Source organism: Talpa occidentalis, unplaced genomic scaffold (genome assembly GCF_014898055.3).
Source record: "Talpa occidentalis isolate TD23 unplaced genomic scaffold, MPIMG_talOcc4v2.1 talOcc4.16, whole genome shotgun sequence".
Taxonomy (NCBI): Eukaryota; Metazoa; Chordata; class Mammalia; order Eulipotyphla; family Talpidae; genus Talpa; species Talpa occidentalis.
The window spans coordinates 1447606-1473438 of NW_023601653.1; the positions used below are offsets into that span (position 1 = coordinate 1447606).

The 25833-nt window shown below is 66.0% G+C and overlaps 1 protein-coding gene across 2 annotated transcripts in view; it reads right to left on the reverse strand.

The window, feature by feature from the left end:
• Positions 1 to 4503: 4503 nt before the first annotated feature.
• FBLN1 (fibulin 1) overlaps positions 4504 to 25833 on the reverse strand; it is a 43816-nt gene continuing 22486 nt past the window's right edge. The window contains exons 14-17 of one of the 2 annotated variants that reach the window (XM_037513385.2): positions 24561 to 24684; positions 16452 to 16594; positions 15278 to 15409; positions 4504 to 5267 (exon numbers count right to left, since the gene is read on the reverse strand). In XM_037513385.2, the coding sequence (XP_037369282.1) occupies positions 5128 to 5267; positions 15278 to 15409; positions 16452 to 16594; positions 24561 to 24684 (539 nt within the window). In that variant the 3' untranslated portion in view covers positions 4504 to 5127. Of the gene's footprint in view, positions 5268 to 15277; positions 15410 to 16451; positions 16595 to 20313; positions 20751 to 24560; positions 24685 to 25833 lie in introns of those variants that run through there. The other variant, XM_037513386.2, reaches the window with a different exon arrangement.

The following is a 25833-nucleotide window of genomic DNA, read 5'->3' on the forward strand; positions in this document are numbered from 1 at the left end:
CACGTCCCTTCAGCGCCACACGCCAGCCCCGAGCACCCACACGGCCGTGCTGTATGTCACCATGTGGCGGCCACTCCGGTCAGGGTCCCAAGCGGTCACTGCGCGCCGAGCTGGGCAGCCCGGAGCCAGGAGGATGCTGATGGGGAGGGGCGCCCTCCTCTGCAGGAGGAAGCGATAGTATCCCAAGGCCCATCTTGACCACCTGGTGCTTGCTCTCCTCAGCCCAGCCCAGGTAATTGCATAATTGATTGCACGCAGGTAACTCGCCCCAAGAAGGTGGTTGTTCGGAGCGTGGAGCCCGACACCCACGCCTCTGGAGCGGCGCCAGGCTCTGGGCCATGCCAGGTCTGGGCGGGGCCGCCACGCTCACAGCTGACAACGGGGCAGCTCCAGCAGGAGCCGTGGCCCTGCCAGGCCAGGCCAGGCCGCTCCTCGGCACGAGGCGCTGTGAGGGGTCGCAGGGAAGGTGTCTCCTCGCCTTGAGGCTGCAGAGTCAGGCGCGCCCCCGGGCTCTGGCCAGTGTCCCTTTGGCTTCCCGAGACACTTCTGGAAAGCGAGTCCACCTCCCTCGCTCTCCATCCTGCCCCACGGTCCACACCTGGGCCTTGGCTGGGCTCCTGTCACCCCCGCCCACTGGCTTCCCGGGATCTGATGCAGGCACGATGTTGGGGGACTCTGCTCCCCACCCAGGGACGCTCGGGTTTGGGGGGCCACGCCACCTCTGCTCCCGGCTCCAGCCCTGGTCTCGTCCTGGATGCCACTGGACTCAGCGCTTTGCGTGCTGGGCATAGGGGAACGGCTCCTAAACCAGACTTTGTTCTTTCAACAGGCCCCCAACCACCCCCACCGGCACCTCCACCACTCTCAGCCCCGGCCCGTCTGTCAGAAGAGCCCCTCCCCGCTCTGCTGACCCACGGCCCAGCAGGCCACCTTCCTCTCCCTCCCGCTCGGCCCTGAGTGCGGCGCCTGCACTCCTGCCCTCACAGCCCGTCTTGGTCACCACAGCTTGGTCCACTCAGGCTTCCGTGGCAAACACCGTGGACGGTTACTGCTCACGGTTCCGGAGGCAGACGGCCAGGGCAGACGCCAGGAACGGCTGCTGCTGGGAGCCTCCTTCCCAGCCTGTGAGTGGCCTCCAGAGCAGGCCCCACGCTTTCCAGGTGGGGGCAGGGCCTGGGGCAGGCGGCCGGAGCAGGGCAGGCTGGCTGGTCGGCCAGTTCCAGAGGGGAAGAGATCAGGGTTTACCTCACATGGCACCGAACACACCCTCCGAGGCAGCCCCTTGAACCAGAGCACAGAACACAGGGGAACAGGCCAGAGCCCATTTCTTGGCAAGATGACCGAGCCTGGGAGGTCCGAAGGGTTCCCATAATCACCGGCGTGGGTCAGCCTGTCCACACGTGGTTCCACGCATGACAGAAACTATTGCTATGCCAGCCTCCCCCCGGCGGGCTCTGCTGCGCGCTGGCACGCCGGCTGCGTGAGACATGACAGCCCTCCACGCGCAGGCCCCTCGCCCCTGGTAACTCGCCTGGCTCTGGCCTGCAGAGGGCACGAGAGTCACCGCTGGCCCCTAGGTGGGCTGCCCCTGCCCCCTCCCTCTGGCCACTCGCTGCCCCCCTGGTGCACGGTTTCATCAGCCAGGTGTGCTGACATGAATTAGTGCCTGTGCCCCTCGGGCAGGGATTCCTGAGCCCAGGTGTCCCCAACCCCCCAGAAACCACGTCCCACAAAGCCCCTTAGGTTATTCCTTGATAGGCCCCGCTGGCGAGTCACTGCCACGATGGCGTGTCCCCTCAAAACTTGAATGCGGCGTCTCCCTGAATAAAGAATGTCCCATCACCTGCACTTGGAGCGACGCCGCCGCTTACCGGGGCCCAGGCCCTCCCGGGCACGAGTTCCTGAGCCGCCCCTTCACCCCACGTACGGCTAGTCTCGTGTTGTAGCAGAGGAGAATGAGGGCGTGAGATGCTAAGTGACAGCCCAAAGCCACAGTCCTGTGCTGTGTGGAGTCTTGCCAAATCACGCCATTCGGGGGGCGAGATGCGGGGGGCAGGCAGGGGAGGGAGGCAGGTGGGAGGGGACTGGGGCCGAAGCAGGGGGCTGCCCAGCCTCCCAGCCCCCGCGGATCCCCGCACCCATGCCCACTCTCTCCAGCGCTCTGGGGGGTCAGGCAGTCGCCCCCCAGGTGTCCGCATTTACCTGTCACGCCTCATCTCAGGCCTCTCGGCCCGGGGTCTGTAATCACAGGCGCGTGTGCCCTGTGCTCACACTCTCCGCCCCGGGTGTCCACGTGTGTCTCGTGCTCACGCCCCCGAGCGCTCTTTGCACCAACGCAACATCGCGTGTGAGCACTGAGCCCCAGGGCGTGCGAGGCCGCAGGCGGCAGCCCTAGAGGCTGGTGGGGGGAGAAGCCCGATTAACCCTGTTCTCCTCACGGCGCACAGCCGGGGAAGAGGTTGGGTCGGAGCGCGAGCCTGCAAGACCCGGCTTCTAACGTCACGTGTGGCATCTCGTCGAGCCATCCTTTCTTCTGAACACAAGCCGGTCCCGTGGCGCGAGTGGGCCGGGCCGGCCTTCACGGTCACCCCCTCAGCCCTGCGCGCGAGGACGCTTCATCATGAAGTTTCGGGGAAGGAGCAAGGGCAGCGTGACTTCCAGGCGAGCGAACCTGAACGAGTCTGAGAACCTCGATGGGACTGACCTGGGGCCCAGGTGGCGGCCGGGGCTGTCGCCCTCGCGCTGGCCCCCCGCACCGGTGACCCGGGCCTCCCTGCTGACACCGGGGCGCCTCCGACCTCGAGCGCAGGTCCCCGTGGTTCGAAGCAAACATTTCAGCAGGAGACCTGGACTCGCGCCCGTTCCTCCTGCCGCCTGACCCGAAACGAGCCCGCGTGGCGTCCAGCCCCCGCCCCTCCGTGAGCGGCTCTTCCCTCAGCGGCTCCCTCCGCGGCTTCGTCCGGCAGCAGTGACGAGGGGCTCACGGCCCTCGGGGCGCAGGCTGTGCTGGCTCCCTTGAGGGGTCCCAATGCAGCTGACCCTGGGTCTGACAGTAACCACTTCGCAAGAACACCGGGGCACTGCGGGGGGCCCAGCCGGGACCACATGAAATGGGACAGTCGGTGGGCGCGTGGGGCACGCTTGAGGCCCTCAGGGGTGACTAAGAAAAGGAAACGCAGACTCAAAAAGATGCTGGACCGGCAGTGCAGCCCCTGCCACCCCCTCCCCTGCAGGCTTCCCGGCAAAGGTGGAGGATGAGCTCACAGGAGAGCGGGCACAGCGGCAGGGCCCAGGGTGCCCCTCCCTGCCCGGGCATGGCCGCGGGGAGGAGGTTCCTTGCTCCCTCGTGCAGACGGGGACCCGAGGCGTGGCGGATGGCGGCCCCTGCCGAGGCGGGACCCGGCGTCTCCAACTCTGCGAGCGAGGACTGCGCCGCTCTTCCCCTCTGCCGCTCAAGCCGGCAGCTCCCTGACCCCCACCCCTATCGCTTTCCCCTTATCCCAAGGCCTGTTTCTGTGATCAGACACCAGCCTGCCCCACCTTGCCCCCCACTTCCCTGCCAGACCCGAATTCACTGGCATCAAGAGCTGCTGAGATGTGCCCGGTGCTCTGCTCGTCCCCGGACACAGCTCTTAGCTCCAAACCCGTCCTTCCTCTTCCCACCAGCTGAGGTGCCCTGCCCACCCCACCCCTGCAGGCCCTCTGCCCGCTGGCCGGCCTGGCTTGAAGGGCCATCGCCTGTGACGAGTGACCCCAGGGGCCTGGGGAGCTCCGAGAGGGGGCCGGAGGCCAGTGCCGCAGGGTCGGAGGTGCTGGGGCGAATATGGGAGTCCCATAGAGGGTGACGCCTGGGGACAGCTCAGCCGGTGCCGCAGAGGGTCCCAGCTGCTGAGATGAGGCCCAGCAGGAGCGCGACTCCGGGCTCGGGGCCCGCACAGTGGGATGGAGCCAGGCGTGCCGACCCTGGCTGCTGAGCCACGTGGGCGCAGGGGACTCGGGGTGTAGAGGCACCTGGCCCACCACCCTGCTGAGTTTGCTGACAGAACACCCCATAAATCCAGTCGGCCCATGTCTCTTCTGACACAGGGTTTTAGAGGAATGGGGCTTGACCCCTTCTCTGTGTCTAAAAAGTCGAGCCACGTCAGCCCGTTGAGTTCTCTCTGCACCCGGTTTGCTCAACTCTAAGTGAGCGTGATCACCCCACCTGGCTGGGCTGCAGAGGAACAGGTGAAGCACCCCAGCCCAGGCACGGTGCTCACGGGTCCTCTCTCCTTCCTGCGCAGAGAGCGTCACCCCCTGATGACCGTCTGAGGGGCCAGGACGCCACAGAGCCTGGGGCTGAGTGAGCCGCGTCACGGGGGAGGGCATGGTGCCTGAAATGACGGGGGTGGGGCTCCCCCAGTACATACCCCAGGGCCTCTAGAATATGGGGAGGCAGGAGAGCCTCTGAGGTCTCGGGGGACAGTCCCAGACCCTTCATGAGTGGGACGCCCCCTTCGTGAAACACGGCCGTGCACAGTCATCAGGAGGATCTCGACGCTGTTTATTTTCCCAGGACCACAAGAAAGCTGGTGCCGCGGCCGAGGAGCCCAGCCGTTCCCTGGCGGACAGACGCGGGGTGGGGGCCTCAGAGCTGAGGCTGTGTTTATACCAAGGCTTTTCTGTTTTGACACAACCGCCATTTGCCTTCGAACGGCTCCGCGGGCCCAGTGCCCCCGGGCAGAGCGCGCTGCAGAAGCTGTTCCGCAGCAGCCGCATCCTTGGAATCGGGTGCCGGGTTTCACACAATCAGGGCAAGAACTGGTTTTTCTCGGCTTGTGGACTGGCTGACCCCTGAAAATTATCTTTCTTTCCTTGGTCCTTAGCTATGCCCACCCCCGGCAGAGAAGGGGAGGAAAATATAATCTTTGCATTGAAAAATAAGCCAAGGTTTCCAACCCAACAGTTGAGTAATTGGACTCATTAGACACCATGAGACGTCAGAGGGACGTACTCCCATGGCCCAGCCTAACACTACACACCAGTACATAAAGTGAAGACACGTCTGTGTGGCAAGAACAGGGACAGGGCATCGCCACTGGCAGCAATGACTTGGCCTGGGGCACGGGCTTGGCTGCACCGTGGCGCTCAGAACCAGTACTCGGACACGAAGACATGGACGTGCACGACATTCCGCTGGGACATCACACCCCCGACCACGTAGTTCATCTCCAGCTTCAGGACGGTGTGGAACGGGCCCACGATGGGCCGCACCTGGCGCACGACACCTGGGGAGAGAGCAGAGGGCGGGAAGTCACAGGGACCCGGGCCCGTGGGCACCCGCGGCGTGGCTCCCCTCGGGGCCTGTCACAGCCGGAGGCGACTGAGACCTCACCTAGTCCCGCTCGGAGCCAGAGGTTCGGGTCCCCTGCGTGTGGCCCCCCACATGGCCGCCCTGGACTCTGCATGTCCAGGGCCCAGCACAGTGAGCTCGCTGCCCCAGCAGCCTCCCCCGGGCCGGCTCTGCGCACTGTGAGGGGCACCGGCCACCCGTGGGTCTGCACGGGGACACTCGCCCCAGCACGTGCCATGAGGGACCCACTTAAGTGCGTGAGGGACCCCACTTGCTCGATAGTATTTTCACTTCATGGGTAAATTTACAGGACACATGGTTTATCTATCAACATATAAATGACCCGTTTCATGTATCCACGTAAACCTCTGGAAGTGTATATTTACAGAGATTTAAAATAGGTGATAGATTCCATGATACACATTACATGTAACTGAATAACAAATGTTTGTTGTACTATCAATCAAACACGTAAATTCATTAAATACACAAATACACTCTTCCCAAGGGAACTATATTTCAGTGCACGTATTTTCTAGCGCGCGGTGTCTGATTCACAGTTAGCCCTGGGGTCTCGCACACGCGTCACTGCTGTGTAAACGCGACCCCGCTGCAGAGATGAGCTTGCATCCGAGGGAAGCCTGGGGCAGACCCCCGCCCTGTGCCCCTCTCCCCAAGACAGCCCGCGCTCCCCCGGCCTCATCCTTCCCTCCACGTCCCGCTCGTTTCTTCGCAAGTTTCCTACCACCCCCCACCCACCCCCCACCGTCCACCCACAGACCCAGCCGTTCAACCAGCCGTGGACCATCACCCACACCCGCCAGCCCGGCCGGCCCGCCGCCTGCCAGCCGAGGCCTGGTCCTGCCCCTCCGTCCCCCGACCCCGCCAGGGCCTGGGCAGGGCCAGCAGGAGGGCCGTGGTGACCGAGCGGGCGGCGGCGGAGACAGAAGGCGGAGAGAGCACGGGGAGGAGGGAGGGGGGCAGGGGGATGGCGGCCCCGGAGCCCCCGCAGCTTGGGACGGGGCCAGCCTTTGTCCTGAATAGAAGGGGGCCCCGGACACCGCGTAACTGATTAAACTCAACTCCATGCAAAAGGAGCTTCAGCAATACTCATAGGCCAAGGCAGAGGCGCGCTCCCCCTCGTACTGTGGGGGTGCACCTCCCCACCTCCCCAAAACCCCAGGGAGGGAGAGGCCCCGCGCCAGTCCAGCCGCTAATCTCCCAAATCCCCATCCTCGGCATTTCTGCTCGGGGTCTCAGACGCGCGGCCTCCTCGGCGTGTCTGTGCCTCTTGAAGATATAATTAAGCCCTTTTTTTCTCTTTGAAAAATGTAGGTCCCCTCGGGCCTTCACCTTCATGTCTCGCCTGTGCTCCCCGAAGGCCGGGGTCCCGGAGCCTGAGCTCGAGCGCGGGCCCCGGGGGACCTCCGTGGCCTCTCGGCACCGCGGGCCACATTCCTGGCCCAGAGCCGCCCCCGCCCGCTCTGGAGGGGCAGGCCTGGCCGCGGCGGCTGGAGGCAGGGAGGCCGGTCTGGGGCTTGGGCCTGAGTCTGCGGGTCCCGCGCCGCCCCCTCACCAGCCCGTGTGGCCTCGTGTAGCTGCGGGCGTCCAGCGCAGGGTCCCCGAGGCCGGGTGGCGAGCGAGGGCCGGGTGCTGGGTCCCAGGGATTTCACCAACAAGACAGCGAATCTGGATGGGGTGCGTCTGGAGGGGCACCTGAAAGGCGGAGCTCCCCACGGTCGGCGGCCCCCCGCTGCGGGCACCTGCCCCAGGAGACAGGCCGGGAAGTCGCTCAGCCGCCTGACCCTGGTGCCCCACAGAGCGCGGGGCTTGTCCCCACCGAGGACTGCCCGAGAGGCCGGGCGTGGGGGGCCTGGGGGGCCGTGCACGCGGGCTTAGCCAGGGAGACGTGCGCTGGCGGCCTGCGTCTTGGGGAGCGAGGAGCAACGCCGAGGGACCCACAGGGAAAAGAAACCACGGATGCTGACGACCGGTTGGGGTGACTGGGGGGGGCGGGGCGGCTAGGACCGAGGTTTGGAGGGGGGCTAAGGGATGCTGGGGGGCGTTTGAGTCTTCTCTCCTCTTCTCGGAGAAGATGGAGATTTGAGTCGGAGAAGGCCGAGGTAAGAGTCAGTGCGAACACCATAGAAAGGAGAAGCTCCCCCCTCCTCCAGCCTGTTTCCTCAGCCCCCGCCCCCAGCCGTGTCTGTTGGGGCCAAGGGCATGTGGCTCTTGGGGGCTCTCGAGGGCTCTGGGGAGCTCAGGAGGGTTTTCGGGGGTTCTGGGGGCTCTGGAGCTCTGGGGGGTTCTGGGGTGCTTGCATTTCTGGTCTGGGAGCACAGGGGCCTTGGCCCTCAGGCGGTTGATGGGGTGCACACTGCAGACACAGCCCTGGGCACAAGTCGTGACATCGGACCTCACCACCTGAGGGGCACCGGGACAAGGGCCGTGACCTGCGGCCGTTGAGCTTCAGGCCTCGCCCGCCTGGCCCCAGGGCTGACCACGGCGGGCGCTCGAGAGCCACGGCAGGAGGAGGGGGTCATGGGCCCGTGTGGACAAGGTGCTGGAACAGAGACGGTGGAAGCTCAGGGGACACCACGTGGCCTTGCCAAGCGCGAGCAGGATGGACCAGAGAGAGGCGAGCATCACGGCCCCAGCTACTCCCCGACGGAGGCGCAAGCCCCAGCCCAGACGAGCAGCACAGACCGAGGGCAAGAGGAAGGTCAAGTCCCCTGAGAGCCGACCAAGCAGAGAGGAGGCTAGATGGGGGGGGGGAGGGCAGAGGCCTGGAATGGACGCCTGGACGCCGCCTCGCCCTGCAGCCCCAGCCCTCACCAGGGGGCTGGGGACAGGAATCCCCCTCACCAGGGGACTGCGGCTCCAAGGGAGGTGTCCCAGACAGGACAGCCCCGCAGCCCTGTCTCTCCCTCACAGTGCCACGTGACACGGAGGAAAGTTCCAGAACACGCTGCCTGGGCACATGGAGCGTCCTGCCAGTGGCCACCATGCGGCCAGTGCGCCGAGCCCAGACCGCTCTGCTGGTCCTGAGGACCCAGGAGAGCCGGGGGGCGGCGGCTGGCGGCTGCATACCTGACATAGTCCCGCTGCTCAGCATGTCCCGGCAGAGCTCGCCCCGTGTCTCGATTATTATTATAGATGAGCCCCCTCCGAGGGGCTCCTGAGCCCCGCTGGACCGTGTGACGGGGCAGCTGCAGGGAGAGCACCCACAGCCCCTCCCCTCGGGGAGACGCAGGGCGAGAAACGTCAGCTCGCCCCAGACCTCGCGGCCGCCTTCCCTGTCGTGGGGCTGACACCCCATGGCACAGTCGGAGGAAGACCCCCCTCTGTGTCTCCTCCCCGTCATCCCAGCCACCGCGAGGGTCTCACCCCTGCTTCATGGGGTAACCGGACTCTGTGGGGGGTCAGTGCCAAACGGCTGGGTCCAAAGCAGCAAACCAGCCCTGAGCCTGGGAGGGGGCCCTGCCCTTTGCCCCGAGCTTAGCCTCTCCAAGGAGGAGACGCACTTCCCAGGAGGGCCCCCAAGCACCGCTGCCACCCAGCTGGCAAAACGGGACAGCGAGGGGAGGGTGTGTCCACCTCTGTGTCCACCCCCGGGTCAGCCCCCGTCACCTGCCTCCTGGGCCTCCTCCCCGCCCGGACCCCAACTCCTGCCCCCACACAAACCTCTCCGGACACCCCTGCTGGGCAGCTCCCACGCGACCCGGCCCCCAGCCAGCCGTCCGCCACCGGCCGGACCTGGCGTCTGCCTCTTGCTCAAAGGCAGCTAGGGCTGGGGTGCTCAAGAGGCTCTAGGCCCTCCTCTCTGCTCCGCCTGCACCCCACTCTATGGCAAACCAGGCCCCAAGATTTCTATCCAGAGGTTTACGATGCCTCCCCCTTGCCTGCACACCCTCCCGCTGCCGCCAGAGCCAGCTCCTGGAAGCTCCGTCCGCGCCGTTGCTGCCCTGTCCAGCTGACGTCTCTACACGCCGTGCTCCAGCCACGCCCGGCCCCCAGAGCCCCCTCGCTGACCAAAGGCCCAGAGGGGCAGGACAAGCACAAGCCTCGCCAGCTGACGCCAGACCGAGACTCCAGAGGCCAGACCAGCCTTCTCTCCACGCCGCCCCTTCTCCAGAGGCTGCCTGGCGAGCACAGGTGGGCACCTCGAACCCTGCACCTCCAGCTGGAGCAGAGCGCCCCCGTTCTTTATTTGGGGTGTGGGTCCCCATGGAGCCTCGGCCCGCGGGGAGCAGACACAAATGGAGCAGGGCAGGGGGCAGGCTGAGCGCGGGCGCTTCGGAGGAGCTGGGGAGGCATTTGCCCTGGACCGGGCGCTGGGCGCTCAGAGTCGGCCTCCGGCTGGGCCTTGAGGACACGACGTCCTGGCCGCGGGCAGGGCTCGCGCAGAGGGACACAGTGCGCGCCAGGAGCGGGGGGCGCGCTCAGGGGCAAGGACCAAGGAGCAGGGGCCAGCAGCAGCGAGGAGCCCTTTCCCAGAGCCGGGGGTGGCTCGGGGGTGGCTCGGCCGCCCCGTTCCTTCCTGGGGCCTGTCCAGGGGCCGCGCCTGATGCGGCCAGCCATCAGCGGCGCCCGCCCCTGGGGCTCCCGGGAGAGTCGTCTGAGCCCCGAGGTGGCGGCGGCAGGGATGGCTCCTGGCCGAGGGGACCGCGGGCGTCGCCGTCCTCCGTGTGTCTGCGGTCGGGGAGGCGTGGGAAGCCCCGGCCTTCAGCTCCTTTTGTCTAATTCTGCAAAGGCGCCTGCGCGGCTGTTTGGCTGAAACTCTACGAAACTGTTTTTACAAAAAGAATAATTGATGATGCGCCCGGCACTACCAAGGGTTTTTCGCAGGCCAGCACAACCCACAGCCAGGGATCGGGGGTCACCCCAGCTGGTCACAGACCACCCAGAAGAGCTGGGGGGAGGGTACGCAGGGCTGGTGCCCCCCCAGCCCTGGGAGTCAGCAGGTGCGCGCGTGGCCCACAGCCTGCGGGTGCCGGGCCTGGGGCTGGCCAAGTGCATGCACCTGTGGGTGTGCAGGAGAGACGGGGTGACTGGGGGGCACGGCACCAATGAACCCCTTGTACGCGCACAATTGGTGGAGGAGAAATTCAAGCCCCAAACCCCCAATGCCAGGGCTCCCCCAGCACCATGTTCCTTGCTCCCCTTCACCGCCTGTCTTCTAGAAGCCCCCAGACCCGCCAGCCCCCGCTCCAGGCCACGCCCCTCGACCACCATGTCCCTCCACCCTGCTCTGCCCGTGCCATGTCAAGGTCATCAGTAGCCCGGGTGTCGCTGCATCCTGATCCTCATCTGACCCAGCTCAGCGGCGTAGACAAGGGTGTCCTGGATATACATCCCGGGACAGCAGGGCCAGGCCCACCCATCCCCCTGGGCCCCTCCCCACGGCTCTGCGCACGGAGGCTGCTGCCCACTTCCCTGGCCTCTCCTCCCTGTCCACACTCCCTGGCCATCTCCCCTGGCCGGGGCGAGTGTCTCCACACTCACCTGTCCTCATGGGCCTCCCCAGGGTATGTAACCAGTGTGTCCAAAAACTCCAACATCCAGAGTCCACTACTGACCTCCCAGAGACCTGCCACGTCACAGTGATGGGGACCCGCCTTCTGGCTGGGCCGGAGCCGTGGGGCCATCCTCGACTCACATCCAGCTTATCAGCAAAACCAAGCAGCACCTTCAGCTGTGCCCGGAGTCCCCTGTCGCCCCGCCTGCTGGACCGCCACACGCACACGCACACGCACAGCCGTCTCGTCTGCCCTGTCCTCCGCCTCCGCTCACCGGAGACACGTCCCAAAGCCTGTCCCCAGGCCCTGGCCTCCCTGGCCCAGCCCTGGGCTGGGGCTGGAGACTTGGGCAGGAAGCCGGGCCAGGCGGGGCGGGCCGCCTCCCTCCTCAGCCGAGGCCCCGCCCTGGCCAGCACCATTCACCCCACGGGGTTCCGGCTCGGCCCTCAGACTGCCCAGGGCAGGAGCAGGAGTGTCCATGCTGCTCCCCAGGGCTCCCGTGTGCCTCACTCAGGCGGGCTCAGAGGCAGAGGCTGTGTCCCCTGAGCCCCACTGGGTCTTCTGAGAGACCAGCTTGAAACTGGGGGGTGCCTCCCTCCGGGGGCCATGCTCTAAGACGGCGGGGGGTGGGGTGACCGTTGGGAGTTCCTCACCTATGAAGCTGGAGGCAGGCAGCCCTCCTGCGGGTCTTTGGCGGGATAACAGAACAGCTCCAGGGTCAGTCCAACCTGGGCCTGCCGCCGCCGCCCCCCTCTCTGCTCAGTGGGGCCAGCAGGGAGTCGGGCACAAGCTCGACCCCCTCAGAGGCCCCCAACCCCCGCTGCCGCCCCCACCCCTCAGCCTGCGGTGGCACGGCCATCCCCAAGGTAAAGTCAGGCGGCAGCCCGTCCCAGGCCTGGAGGCGGCTGGGCTGTCACCCTGGAAAACAACTTGGCTGCTGGCCAGGGCGTGGCCCCCAGAGGGGCTGTACCTCCCGAGTGGAGAAAGCCCTAATCCCGGGATCTGGGTGGAGGGGCCAGGCCCGACTCAGCAGCGCAGGGCCGGCGCCCTGTTGTTTCAGGCGGAATTTCTGAGCCTCCTCCGTGCCGTGTGCTGGCCCTGGCAAGCCTGCAACTCAGGCGGCGGGACGGGGTCACAAGCTCCGTGTCTAAACCCGGCCTGGCCCGGCCAGGGAGCTGGACGAGGACCTTCCCTCCCAAACTCTCGCCTGGGGCAGCTGGGCCCAGCCGGGCGCTGGTACGCCGGGACCTGTGGTGCACGAGCCGCCAGCGGCCCTGTGCTCCCCCTCCGGGACGTGGCCAGGCGCCGGCCGCTGCTGACAGTGGCATTTCCAGCCACAGCTCAGCAGGATGACCGGCACGCTGGCAGGCAGCTTCTCGAAGCAGGACCCGGCTGGGGTGCCATCTGCTCCCCAGCACCCAGCGCAGGGCTCGGCGGGAACCCGGGAAGCTCTCGTCGGATGAACAAGACATTCAAGGGAGGGTGACTCGGGAGGCAGGGCCCCCGCCAGCCTCGCCCGACTCCCTGGCCCACTCGTGACCGGGGCCCCTGAGGGCTGAGGTCCCGGCCGCCTCGCCTTACCCTCCTGTCCCTCACCAGCTCCCCAGCCCCGGGCGGCTCCCCCCTCAGCGGCACATTTAGGCCCCTGACAACCCACCAGGCTCCATCAACACACACATTCCCTCCGCACACCACCCAGCCAGGCGGACACCATGAGGGCAGCTTTGCTGAGGGAGACGTGAGGCTCAGAGAGGCCGTGTAACCCACCCGTGGCCACCAGCCAGAAACAGCCCAGAGTCCAGCCCAGGACGTCTCAGCTGAGGTCAGCGCCGGGGCCGTGGCCAGGGATGCCACTGCGTTTTGTGGTCCAAGGGCCTCCAGCCAGGGCTGTTTTCCAAGCAGAAAACCTTGACATGCATTTAAAAAATCTGTACACGCGCACGGATGAGATCGAGGAGGTGATCTGAAATGTGGGCATTCTGGGTGGCCGTGGGGGAGGGTCGCACGCCCGGCCCATGTCACCTGTGGGGACAGGAGGCGCCAACTTGCACGAGCAGCTATGTGGGCCCAGTCGGCCGCCACGCCAGCCAGGGCCGGGGCCGGGGGCAAAGTTCCCCGGCGGGCCTAGAAAGCCACCTCAGCTCCGTTCTCCGGCCCCCCTGGTTTGGGGGTGTGAGCAGACACTCGGCAAAGCCCATCTCCACACACCCACTGCCCCTCCTTAGGGGAGAGGTGGAGGAAGCGGTCAGCTGGGAGGGGCCGCTGAGAGGCTGTCTAGGAGCAGCCCCTGGCTACAGCTGGCCCCGCGGGGTGAGGAGGGGCCCCGAGCCGGAGGAGGAAGGCTCTGTCATGGCCCGAGGGGCACCTGTGCACGGAGAAGGCGCATTCTTCATTTTTCACCGCCGCTGAGGAGGGACGCCGCGTGTGTGTGTGTGTGTAGGGGGGGTCTTACGAGGACAGCAGGCTGGGCCCGCTGCGAGGCTGGCTCTGGAAGCTACGCCGGGGCAGGACCAGACCCTCTCAGGCCCTCAGTCCGCTCGGGCACTTCTGCTCTGTCCTTCGGGGGAAGAACGAGCTCGCGGTGTCAGGGTTCTGGGGTTCGTCCGCCAGTTCTTTTCCTGGCACCCCCTAAACTCAGCAGTTTCCCAAGTCAGCACCGGCCATCTGTGAGGGAGGCCGGGCCCACGTCCACACCCCAGGAGGCACACTCAGGTGCAGGCGGGCGCACCCCCCCCAGTCACGGCGAGAGCACGGGCGAGCCCACGCCCAGCCGGCCTCGGCTTCCCCGCGCACTGCCGGAGCTGGAGGGGACGGTGGGTCTCCAGGAGCCTCCAGCGAGGCCCTGTGGGGTTTTCTGTCCAGGGGCTGGGGAGCCAGGAGTCCAGCTCCCAGGTCGTCCCGTTTGGAGCGTGGACTCGGGGAGAGAAACGCGCCCGTGGGCTCCAGGCGCCCTGGGAAGGTTCAGCCCAGGAACCACCTCTGAGGGCGCCTCGCAACCCGGGGCTTCTCGCCGCCTCTGCCCGCCTCGGCCCTATACTCTGACGCCGCGTTTACGGGACGCCCCCTCCGCTGGAATGCAGCCCCGGGGCAGCGGAATGGTATCGTGCAGCTGTGCGTCCGCGATCCCCGACGAAGGACCCCACAAGGATGGGGCCAGGGAGAGCGCAGCAACGGTGGACTCCAGCCCTGGGGGCCAGCGAGGGCAGCCCCTGTGGGCCCAGCACAAGGCGCAGGGTCCGGTGCCCCCTCAGGTGCTCCCCACTCCCGGGCAGGACAGGCCCCGGCTGCCCTCCTCCTGCGCCCGGAGCCCCTGCGGCTCCGCATCAGCCCTGGGCAGGGAGGCCCAGAGAGGGCAGCGGCTGCAGGGCAGGCGGCGGCCATGGCTGCGACAGGCCTGACGCCCCCAGCGCCGCGAGAGCCGCGAGCCATTAATTGTAATTAACTAATTATTCCTGCTGCCAAGCAGCGGAGGAGGCAGAGGTGGGCAGCCCCCAAATGACTCAGCCATGTTTACAACATGCAAACCCATTTAAGAGCTTGTAAAGTCGCTATAAATGGCTCTTTGGCAGCCGGGAAATAACGACGCCGCTGCAGCTGCCAGTTCCACAACCGTCGGGCTGGGCGGCGCGGCCCGGGGCGCTGGTGCCACCTAGCGGCCCGCTCCCGACGCGCACCCGCGCTGGCTCCGGCCAAGACCCCGCAGCGCCAGCGGCGCCGGGAACCCAGGCCCAGTGAGGCCCCGCGGGGCACCGGGTCCCACCGGGTCCCGCGGCCTTGCAGCTGCTCGGAGACGTCCCCCCCAGATGGCCTGGGATCAATTTCACCGTCCATGAATTTAAACTCTTCCCGACCCGGCGGCTCCCGGGAGGTGCCAGGGAGGACGGTGACGCCCCAGCAGCCTCTGTGGGCCCTCCAGGCAGACACTCGGCTCCCTGATGCCCGCCTAGCCCTGGGCCTCACCCTTCCTCTTACCCCGCTCTCCCCCCACAGGAGCTTCCTCAACTGTCGTCCCGCGCCCAGCCCTCTCCATGCTCACGGCGCTGCATCCCCGGGAAGGGACACTCCAGGGCCGTGTGCACGTGTGCGCTGGGACCAGACGCCGGCCTCCTCCCTGCTGCCGGGCGGGCAGGGGCTGGCACGGGGCCGACTGGCTGGTCGCCGACCGCTCAAGGTAACAGCCTGTGTCAGGGGTCCGCGCCCGGCCCGGGGCCTCACCCACTCTTTACCCGGGACTCAGCTGGGAAGCAGACAGCCAGCGCACCCGCCGCTTACAGGTGGGGAGACCGAGGCCACAGGGAGTGCCGGTGCCCAAGCCCTCCTCACGTGGGCACTGCCCCGCGGGGCCTCCAGCTGGGCCCGGAGGTGGGTGGGAGGTATCAGTGGGCACTGAGCCGCAGGCTGGGGCCAAGGGCGCGTCCACACTCACCCACGGTCATGCCGTCCACGTAGCGCTTGGTGATGTCGAAGGACTCCCGCAGGTTGCCCTCCGTGATGTAGAAGATGATGTCGGCTTGGCTGGTGGGGTACAAGGGTGTGATGGTCCGGAGAAAGATGATCTCTGCCAGGAGAGGTTGGCATGAGAGCGGCCCAGCCCCCAAAAGTCACCCCACCCATGAAGAGAACCCAGCAGGAGGTCCATGGGGAGCGTGGAGGGGCCCCAGAGCCAGAGAGCACAGCCTAGCTCCGTGTCACTGGGGAAACCGAGTCTGAGCCCGATCACGGCATCCTAGCCCCCAGCCCGGAGCCTGGCACACTGGGGCCCATGTTTGCTGAGTGAATCAACAAAGGTCAGCTCCTCCAAAAGCCAGGGATGGACCTCCGCAGGGGAAGAGGGTGGCTGAAAGCCTTGCCCCACCCCAGGGACCGGGTACTGGGGTTGCAGGTCTTCCCAGGGCAGGTGCTCCCTGCAGGGCTCAGGGGAGCACTCCGTGTCACTCCTGGGCTCCAAGACCCAACGGGCCCCTCCAGGCCACCTGCCCCTGGCCTCCAGGGTGATGTTCCCATACGCTAATATTGTCAGGTGCAGCTCTTGGCCCCCAAAGACTAGGAGTTGAAGCCCCAACTCCATGTTCAGACCCTCCCTCCCCCTCTCAGCCACCTTGCCAATCTTCAACCACTCCAGCCCAAAATACTGAAATTCCTCAAATGCCCACACGCCTCTTCCCCACCGCTGGACATTCCCAGGTGTCTTCTGATCTGCTTGGCAGCCTCCTCTGTCCCTGCTCCTCACTGTCACCAGACTCTCTCCTATTGGCTACTCAGGTCCCAGCGTAGAAGTCACTTCCTCCTGGAAGCCCTCCCTGATTCTTCAGCAGATGGCACAGAATCAGCGCTTAACAGCTATTTGCTGCATGACTGTTCCCAGTAAGGAGAGACCCCTGGACCGAGAGCAGGGCGCCAGGATGCTGCTGTGTGTCTGCTGTGTGACATGAGGCAAAGCAGACCAGGAGAGGCCTGCATTTCAAGCCCTAAACTCATGTCGAGCCAGGGAACGGCTCCTTGGGGCCAAGCTCTCAGCTCACGGATTGTGAGGACCGGGGGGGGCTGCCTCCGCAGCACCCCGGGATGCTGGGCCCCTGTGCGTTCATGGGCTCACTCACCCTCAGGGCGGGTGAACTCGCGGAAGGTGGGCAGCGAGACAACGGTGTGGGAGACGGTGTGTACCGGGTCCAGCATGCAGGCCACGTCGCCCGGTCGGCAGGACTTGATGCAGCGGACGGCATCCGTCCTCTCCTGGCGGGGCCTGGGGACACGGCACAGAGGAGACAGGATGTCAGACCTTGGCACCCACATGGCCGTGGCCAGGGAGGGGAGCGGGCAGCTGGCAGGGGCGCCTGGCCTGGAGTCGGCTCTGCCAGGTACCGCCTTGGCCGCCCAGTAGAGGTGCTTTGTGGACCTTCCTGCAACCAGGCCGGGACCCAGACACCAGAGACACACCCCAGCTGCCTAGGAGGTGGGAGCGGCGCATTGCTGTTCGCCAGCTCTGAGCTGAGCTTCCCTCCTGCACTATCCTCACTGGCCAGGATAGTGGCACCTGGGGGGACCGCCCAGGGTCCAGCGGGGCTGCTCCTGCCTTCCCGGGCCCCGGGTGCTGGGTCAGGAGGGCCCGTGTGCCGTGTCCGGGACAGGTGGGGAGGCGGAGGTGGGGGTGCCGCAGGCCTGCGTCTGCCGCCGTGCCGGGTGGTGCAAACCTCCCGATGGTGAAATGAAACATAAGCACGAGGGCCGCACGCAGCCCACAGTCGGGGAGCACGGGACGGCGAATAGGCCTCGAGTGGCCGCCCAGCTCAGGAAAGATCTTCACCGCCCCCCAGCCCCCGTGGGTCCCGGGCCATGCCACCCCTGGCATCCCCAGAGTCCCCGTCCGACTCCCGCCGTCCCTCCCTGAGCGTCTTCACAGCGCGACACACCAGCGCGGCCCCGGACACGCCCTGAGGCCGCGTCTCCTGCCATGCCGCGAAGTCCTCTGAACTACAGGTTTTCTCCCCTGCGCAAAGGCTGATCCTTCCTTTCCCACAGATGCGCGGGAGGATTTCTGCAGAGATGCTGCCCTCCCAGGCCAGCGGCACACCAGGAGCTGGACGGAGGCGGAAGCCAGGCCGCTGCTCCGCCCCGGCGCCCCCGTGACGAACGGCAGACTCCAGCTCGCCGGGTAAGACGAGGCTCTCGGGTGACCGGCTGCTCTCCTGCGGCACCCGGAGGGTCCACGATCTTTTCAAAAACCAGAGTGAAACAGCTTCTGCTTCACCTTAGATTATTTCCTCCGTTCTCTCACCCGCTTCCTGGGGTTTTCTCAATTCTGACAGACCCTTCCCTGCCACTTTCTCCATGCTTCTCGTGGGCTCTGCCATGGGCGCAGATCTGACCTACCCCGGGGCCCGTCTGTCATCACGGGCTCTCTGCCCCTCATCACCCCGGGCCCCTCCCTCCTTGCCGCTCCCATGGACATGGACAAGTGCTCCTTCTGGCCCGAGGGATCTGGAGCACGATGCCAGAACTGAATACGGGGCCTCTCTGGGGTGCAGGGGTTAGTCTCAGCTATCAGGCTGCAGCATGAGTTCGATCCCTGGCCAGGGAGTGACCCACAGGGCGCAGCAGACCTCTCCTGTCTCCCGCTGCTCCCTTCAGCAGTGGATTTCAGTCAGTCTGCCTGTTCTGTTCCCCACTCTGTCTCTGGTGACTCCTCTCACCCCACCCTGCACCTCTGGCCTGCACCCCGGTTCTTGTATGCACAAATAAAAAATAAGTCTTTCAAATAAACAAAAGAACTGACTACAATGGCTGAGCCCCTGCTGACCCCTGCTGCGTCACAGAGGTGGTGATACTTGAATGAAGCCTTGAAAATGTTGCCCCCTCAACCCATCATCCCAAAAGTCATCATTTATCCATCCATCCACACCATCCATCCATCCATCCATCCATCTACCCGCGCACTGATCCACCCACCCACCCACCCATCCGTCCGTCCTGAGCGTCTTCACACCAGCGACACGCTCTGAGGCTGCGCCTCCTGCCATGCCGCGAAGTCCTCTGAACTACAGGTTTTCTCCCCAGAGCAAAGGCTGATCCTTCCTTTCCCACCTACCTGCCCACCTGTCCCTCCTCCCGCCCGCCACCCATCCACACACGTCCACTTGGACACTTACTGAGCTCCTCCAGACCAAACACTCTGAAGGTGAAGAGAACACAGAAATTAACCAGAAACAAACCCTGCCTCTAAAAAGCCCCAATGCATGGGACAGCAAAGTGGCAGGGAATGCTTGGGGGGTGCGCCCAGGACTGGGGGAGCCCCCTGGGAAGGTGACCTGGGCGCAGTCTCCGAGACGAGTAGTGCTGCAGTCAGGCCTGGAGCGTGACAAGGACCCCAGCGACAAGGTCCCGGGCGCGGCGAGCGTGGCGGGCTGGGCTGGGGAGGGCGGCGGCATGGGGGCCGCAGAGGCCCGGCAGGGAGGGTCTTGAATGCCTCCCAGGAGCTCAACTCCACCTGCTGGTAAGACGAGCCAGAGCAGGTGCTCAGAGAGGGGCAGACTGCACTGGCCTTAGCGGGGCTGTGGCGGCCACTTGGGACGGGAGACTGCTCCAGGCCAGGAGGCTCAGAGACAGCGTGGCGGCCGCCGGGAGGCTTGGTGCGGGGGCCAGAAGCCGGGGGGCAGGCTGGCCAGGTGACCTGGTCCCCGTTCTGAGGCCAGACAGCGCAGGGGTACCCCCTCCCGTCCGTGCAAGCATGGGAGAGGCCTAGGGGCCCCGCAGCCCTGTCTTGATGCCGCCCTGGCGTTTTGCTCTCGACTTCACGCTTCTGCTTAGAAGCAGCAGTGGCCGTGACGGTTACAGAAATGCCCGAGACCCCGGGCAGCGTGGGCACAAAGGCCTCTGCTCCCTGAGCAAGCATGACTGTGCAGGCGCCTGTCAGGAGCTGGGGCCGCGGCGCTGGTGAGACAGACTTGGTCCCTGCCACCTTCCCAAACCTGGGAGATGGGTGATGAATGGGGGGCCACAGGTGAGTGGGGACAGCCAGCTGGGAAAAAGGCCGCCAAGGGACCGAGCTGGGAGGGAGTGACGGAGAAACAGGGCGCCAGGGAAGGCCTCAGGAGGAAAGACACTGCGGCTTAACGGCTCCGGCCCAGCAAGCAGAGCACGTGCAAAGGCCCCGAGGCAGCAGCGTTGGCCAGAGCGGCTCAGGAGCTGAGCGAGGGGAGGGCTGTTTGAGGCCGGGCTGTGGCGCACGCATGGACTGACTTACGCGGGGCCTTGAGGGCACCGGGGCTGGGGTGGTGCTTGGCAGGATTCCCGGGGAGGAGACTGGGAAAGGCAGGCGGGTCGAGGCCCCCCGTGGTGCTTTTGGGACGGGGCGTGGCGTCAGCAAGCCAGGGGGCTGTGTGGTTTGGGCAAATCACTGCCTCTTTCTGACGCCCCGGGGACCACACCCCGCCCCAGGCAGGGAAGGACTGGGGTGCCCAGAGCTCCCACGAGCGGCGCTCTGTGCTCTGCTTTGCCCCGTTCGGGCAGGGCCAGGCGCTGAGCGGGGTGCAGGGACCCTGCTGGGGCGCGTCAGCACGAGCATGGGCTTCTCCTCGGGACACTAAGACGCTCACGTCATCCTCTGAATGCCCAGCTCGGGCGACACGGCAAGGAAACCGAGCCGGGCCAGGCGGCTCCGCCACGAGCAGGCCAGTGCCCCCCACCCCCGGGCCTGTTTCCACAGTTTCCACATGCGAGGACACGGCTCACTCACAGCGCGGCTTCTCCCGCAGGCTCAAGGTGGGGAGAGGACAATCCCCGTCCCCATCTGGCTCCCCCAGCTGGGGCTCCCCAGCCATCGGCACAGTCAGGGCCCCGGCACCCCCCGGTGGGAAGCGCCCTGGTCACCCGGGCCACAGGGGCAGGCGCTCCCCCGCCCCCGGCGCCCCCGTGACGAACGGGACAGACTCCAGCGCGCCGAATAAGACACGGCACGAGAGGCGTGCTGAGGGGCGGCCCGCCAGGACTTTATTGAACCCCGCAGGGGGACGAGAAAGCAACAGAGGAGCCCCGGCCCCAAGCGCGCTCACAGCTCCGCGGACACAAAGATGTAAAGCCTGGCCACAAAGGAGCTGGCGGCGCCGCGGCGGTAGAGGTCCATCTTGACGGTCAGGAGCAAGTCCCGGGGCTCGGGGACCGGCTTGGTGAGGGCCACCACGCCGCTGTGGTGGCTCACCTTCCGGGTGGTAAAAAAGCCCTCCTCGTTGCCGCCGGTGATGGTCAGCTCCATGCTGTCCCCGGGCACGGCGCTGGAGGGGCCCATGCGGAAGACCACGGCGGGCACTTGGATGTTGGTGGGGAAAGAGAGGTGGTAGGAGGTTATTCTCAGGGGCAGCTTGGAACATTCCACGTTCTCGTGGCAAGGCAAGCGCTCGCAGCGGCTGCAAGAAAAGTGGACAGAGAGAAGGGAGGCGGTCAGGGCAGCCCCAGCGGGGGAGAAGCAGCAGCAGGGGCGGGGCTCGCGGTCCCGCCGCCCCTCTGGCCAGCGCAGCCAACAGAAGAGCCTCCCTCACTCACCTGCGGGGGGTGCCGTGGGCCTCCAGGCCGCCGACTCCGGCACTAGCCTCTTCCAACACCCGCGGGGCGCTGCGTGTGCCCCGAGAAGGGGTGCCCCTTCGCCCAGCAGAGCCCCGCCCCAGGCCGCGCTCCCCGGCACACCTGCCCCGACTGTCTCCGGGTTCCCGGCCCGCACCCCGACAGTGTCAGGGCTGCCCCTGGGTGCACAGGTGCGTCTCAGGACGACCTGGAGGGCATCTCCGCCACGAGCAGCCACGCTGCTGCCATCTGGCGAGTGCGGGCTCTCCGGGCTGCCCTTGCTGTGCCTGCACCCAACCAGGCAGGCGCCAAGTGCAGACAGGGAGGCTGGTCGTCCGAGGCCTTCGCAGGCCACAGAGCGGGCGAGGATGCCAGGTGGGAGGGGTCACCACCGGGCCAGTGAGCTCAGCCCCGGGCCCCTACATGTGTGCCGGGCTCTGCTCCCCAGCTGAATCCGGGAGCAGACGTGGGGCAGGGTCGACCTCCGCCCCGAACGCCAGCCTGGCGGCCGCTACCTAAAAACCCCAGAGCTGAGGTGGAACCGTGGACACAGCGGGGCGGTGCCGGGAGACCGCCGCCTTGACGGGCGGGCGCACCACCCGAGCATGCAGTCACCAGCACACCCCCTTCCGGGCTTTTACACGCCCGCGTCTTGCGCCGGGTCCCGTGGCCTGGGAGTGCCCGTGGCCTTCGCCGCGCATCTCGCTTTACGTCCTATGTCCAGACAGGCGTCTGTCTGCTCAGGTGCCCGCCAACCTGGGCCCTTGCAAGGGCCCCCAAGTACTGCCGCTGTGAGCACAGGGGCCCCGAAGGGAGGAGGGGCGCAGAGGCAGAGGGGCAGGGGGGAGGCGAGGAGGGTGCCGCTGCCGGGGCCAGGCCAGCCCCGGAGACACCCAGGTCCAGGTGACTTGGAGCCCCCAAAGCCTCTGCGGCCGTGGGGAGTGGAGGAGGTGACGGGGTCTCTGGGGCGTCACCGCGGAGCCGCAGGGCTCTTCCACTAGCTCACGTCACGCTCCACGCCCTTCTCCCCACCAGCTGACGCTCGGGAGACGAGCAACTTGTCCCGATGCCATGGTCTGCAGGAGGTGGCAGGTTTGGGTTTCAAAGTCAGCCTGTCTCACTGCAGCACACGCATGTACACACACACACACACACACACACACACACACACACACACACAAAGGCACGCACCCAAAGCCCTGCTGCTCCAGGACGGGCCTGGTGGGCATGGCCAGCAGGTGGCACTAGAGTCCCCTCCTGTGCGCCGGGTGCACCCGCGTTGTAGGGCAGCACCTGGTGGAGGCAGCCGTGGGAGCAGCGTCCGGCACACGGGGACAGCAGGCAGGACGCGTGAAGTGTGTGTGGTGTCCTGCACAGAGCCTGCAGCCAACGCACCCCAGGAGCCTGCGCTCTGTCCCCCCAGCAGCCCAGGGGCTCAGCACCCCTGATGCGTCACCCAGCCCAAGCTCTTAAACGCTACACCCCAAACTTCCCGAGACTGCCCGGAAGCCCCAACCCTGGGCAGGAGCCCTCTTGTCGGGCTGGGGGCACCCACACCTGCCAGCCAGCCCGTCCGTGGAGGAGCTGTGGGCACTGAGCCTGCGGCAGACACAGACGCCGGCCCCGGCCACACGCCACCTGCAGGCCAGAGACAACCAGGCCCTGCAGCACAGCAAGCTTGATCAGAAACCCCAAGGTCCGCACAGACGCACGATCAGATTATTGAAAGCACCACACTGGCCTGGCCGAGTAGGGGCAGGTGCCGAGTTACAGCATCCGAGAGTGACTGGTCCTGCATCCCCCTGGTCCACTGCCCACTTAGGCCCCTGCTGACCACCGGAGCACCACACCCCTTTACCACGAGACCATGAGACTCAGAGAAGGGGGGACCTGCTCGCATATGGGGCCAGGGCTGGAGTAGACAGAGCCGAGAGGCAGCCCAGCCAGCCTGACTCAAGCTGGGATCTGTCCAGTTGCCACCGTGTCCTCACCAGGCCCGGTCACTGTGCTCAGCCAGGCCGTCCTCAGCCAGGCCCCTTAGCCTGGAGGCTCCCCCATCCCAGCTCCATCCCCGCCCCCAGTCTCTGCTCTGGCAGCTGGAGGGAGCAGGCCCAAGAGAACGTGTGTTAATTTGGGGGGCCTTCCATTCTGGAAGGGCCACCTGGGGCCTCACCCACCCCCCCACTTGTCTTTACTTCTGGTTCTTACAGAAAATGACAGCGCTCCTCCCGACAGACCCAGGGAGCGGACGAGCCCACAAGTGGGGGCAAACCAAACCTGGAGGTCACCCCAGCTCCATCCACCCCCCAACCTCCTCCCTTTTTGCCGGACTCAGCTCCTCCGTCCCCCTTCATTCAAGCACCGCCGACCCGTCCCCCCACAGCTGCCCCTGGCCACATGGAGGCCCCTGCTCCTCAGCACCCGCTGGTGCAACCTCCACTCTCTGGAGTGCTGCTCACCCACCCACCTCGGCCTGGGGGCCTTCCCCTCACTGGGCACGGGAAGCGAGGTGATGGGTTTCCAAGAGCAGAGGCCTGGCGGGGTGGCGAGGCCAGTGGGCAGGCCCCGGAGCCAGAAAGGACAGAAGGGGCTGCGGGAGACAGGCGTCTGAGTGGCTCCAGCTCTGGAACTCTACAAACTGGAGCCTAGGACCCCAAGCCGGAGTGGCCACCCCACAGGCCCAGCAAGTGGACGTTATCCAAGAACATCTCCCTCGGTGGGAGCAGTGGGCTCAAGGTGAAGAGGCCGAGCCTGGGAAACTGAGTCAGCCCTGCTGCGAGCTGGCTCTGCGTGATGCTGGGGCTGCAAGGGTTACACCTCCCCATGCTGGGGCTGTGACGGGTCCCCCGGGAAGGTCTCTGAAAGCACTGATGGCGGCACTCACTGAGGGACACTTGTGACAGTAGAAGCAGGGGTGGGAGGGCCTCCCTGGTGGCACAAGGGGTTAAGCACAGCACTGTGAAGCTATCTGCAGCCCCTGCAACACCAGTTCAATCCCCAGCCTGGGAGCTACCCCCATGGTGCAGCAGACCTCTCTTGTCTCCCCGCTGCTCCCCTCAGCAGTGTATCTCAGTGGATCTGCCTGTTCTGCTCCCCACTCTTGTCTCTGGTGAATCCTCTCACCCCCTACACCTCTGGCCTGCACCCCAGTTCTTGTAAGCATAAATAAATAAATCGTTAAAAAAAAAAAAAGGAAGCAGGGGTGGGACGGGGAAGGCTTCCCCGGGCCCTGCACACTCCTGCAAAGGGACACTCGGCTTCACGAGTGAGACACAAAACCTCTGCTGCTCCCACATATTCACTGGCCTGAACAGAATCTGTCTTTCAAGTGGGGGTGCTTGATAACAACACCCCAACAAGTCACATTGGCTCACGTGGAGTCCCTGCTGCCTTGATCTGGGTCTGAGGAGGCTCTGATGTCTGCATCTCATAGGTGAGGACGCTGAGGCCCAGAGCGCCGCCCCCACACCCCGAGGCTCTGCACATGACCGTGGCTTCCTGCAGCCAGTCTCACTGGCCGGCGCTGTGGCCCAGAAACCTGGCGTCCTGGAGTTTCTCCCAGACCTCGTGGGAGGACACGGCTCTCTACCGCCCACCGGGTCCATTCGGGCCCCCCGGAGCCGGCGCAGGCAGACGTGCTCGGGCCGAGGACTTACGTGTCTGCGGAGCGGCGGTAGTTCTCAGGGCACTCGAAGGCCAGGCAGCGGAAGCCGCCCTGGATGTTGAAGCAGGTCTCGTTGATGGAGCAGTTGTGGACGCCGGTCACACACTCGTCAATGTCTGCGAGAGACCCCAGGCGGCAGCGTGAGGGCCCGGCCCGGGCGCCCCATCCGCCGACGGCCGACCTCCCACGAGCAGGGTCAGCAGGGTCGGGGTGGGGGTCGGGCCGTCCTTGCCCTCCGCGGCTGCTGCAGGAGCGGGCCCTGTGCCAGATGCCTTGACGACAGGCTCCTCGCCTCTAGAGCGCATTTACTAGTGACTCGCAGTCCCCGGAAGGGACGTAACGACAGCAGCAAACGCTCTGACAGCCCCAGAAGCATCCTCAGAAAGCTCACCTGACTAACCGCTCAGCGAGGCCAGTACTGCGAGCCTCACTCGGGAGGAGCTCATGGAGGTTATGGGCCTTGCCTAACTCAGGCCACACGCCTTGTACGGGGTGGACATGGGTGGCGTGCTGACCAGCCTGCACCTCTCTCCCCCGAGGCCCACCCCCTTACCTCACTGGGACTCGTGACAGGAGGGACACAGCAGCAGCTACTGGCCCACGTCACAGATGAGAAAACCGAGGCCTAAAGACATCCGACGCCTGGCCCAGTGTCCCAGGTCAGTGACCACCTGCCTGGAAGCAGGCCTGGGGCGCTGCCATGAGAGCCCTGGATGCAGGGGGCCTGGACGCAGGGGGCCTGCCCTTTCCCACCATGACTCCAGAGCAGCCAAAAGGTGGGGCCTGGAGACACCCGTGAAGAGTGGCAACCCCCCACCCACTGTTCTGGGCCTGGGCAATCCCTGGGCTTCGTGAGGGCGCCCAGGCAGGGGCAGGAGACTCATCTGCTACGTCAGAAAGTCGAAAGCAGAGCGACTTGGATTCCCAGCCTGCAAGGGCCACCTGGGTGCCCCCGGGAAACGCCCACCTGGCCCCTTGGATCAGGTGGCCTCCTCCGTGACGGTGAAGCACAGCACAGAACTGGGCCTGGGGCTCGGGGCCGCCAGCCCCAAGGGAGCTCGGAGGAAGGGGCCGGGCACCACTGTGATTCAGCCTCTGGCTGCTCCAAGGCGGGACAATGTCCCCTACGGGATGGCTCATTTACCGTGTCTGCTCAGCACCTCCTCAGCGACCAAAGGGGCGGTTACAGGCACAGGATCACACAAACAGGCAGACACTGGGCCCGTTCGCCCCACCCTGGAGCTGGCCCAGTCCCAGCGGGACAC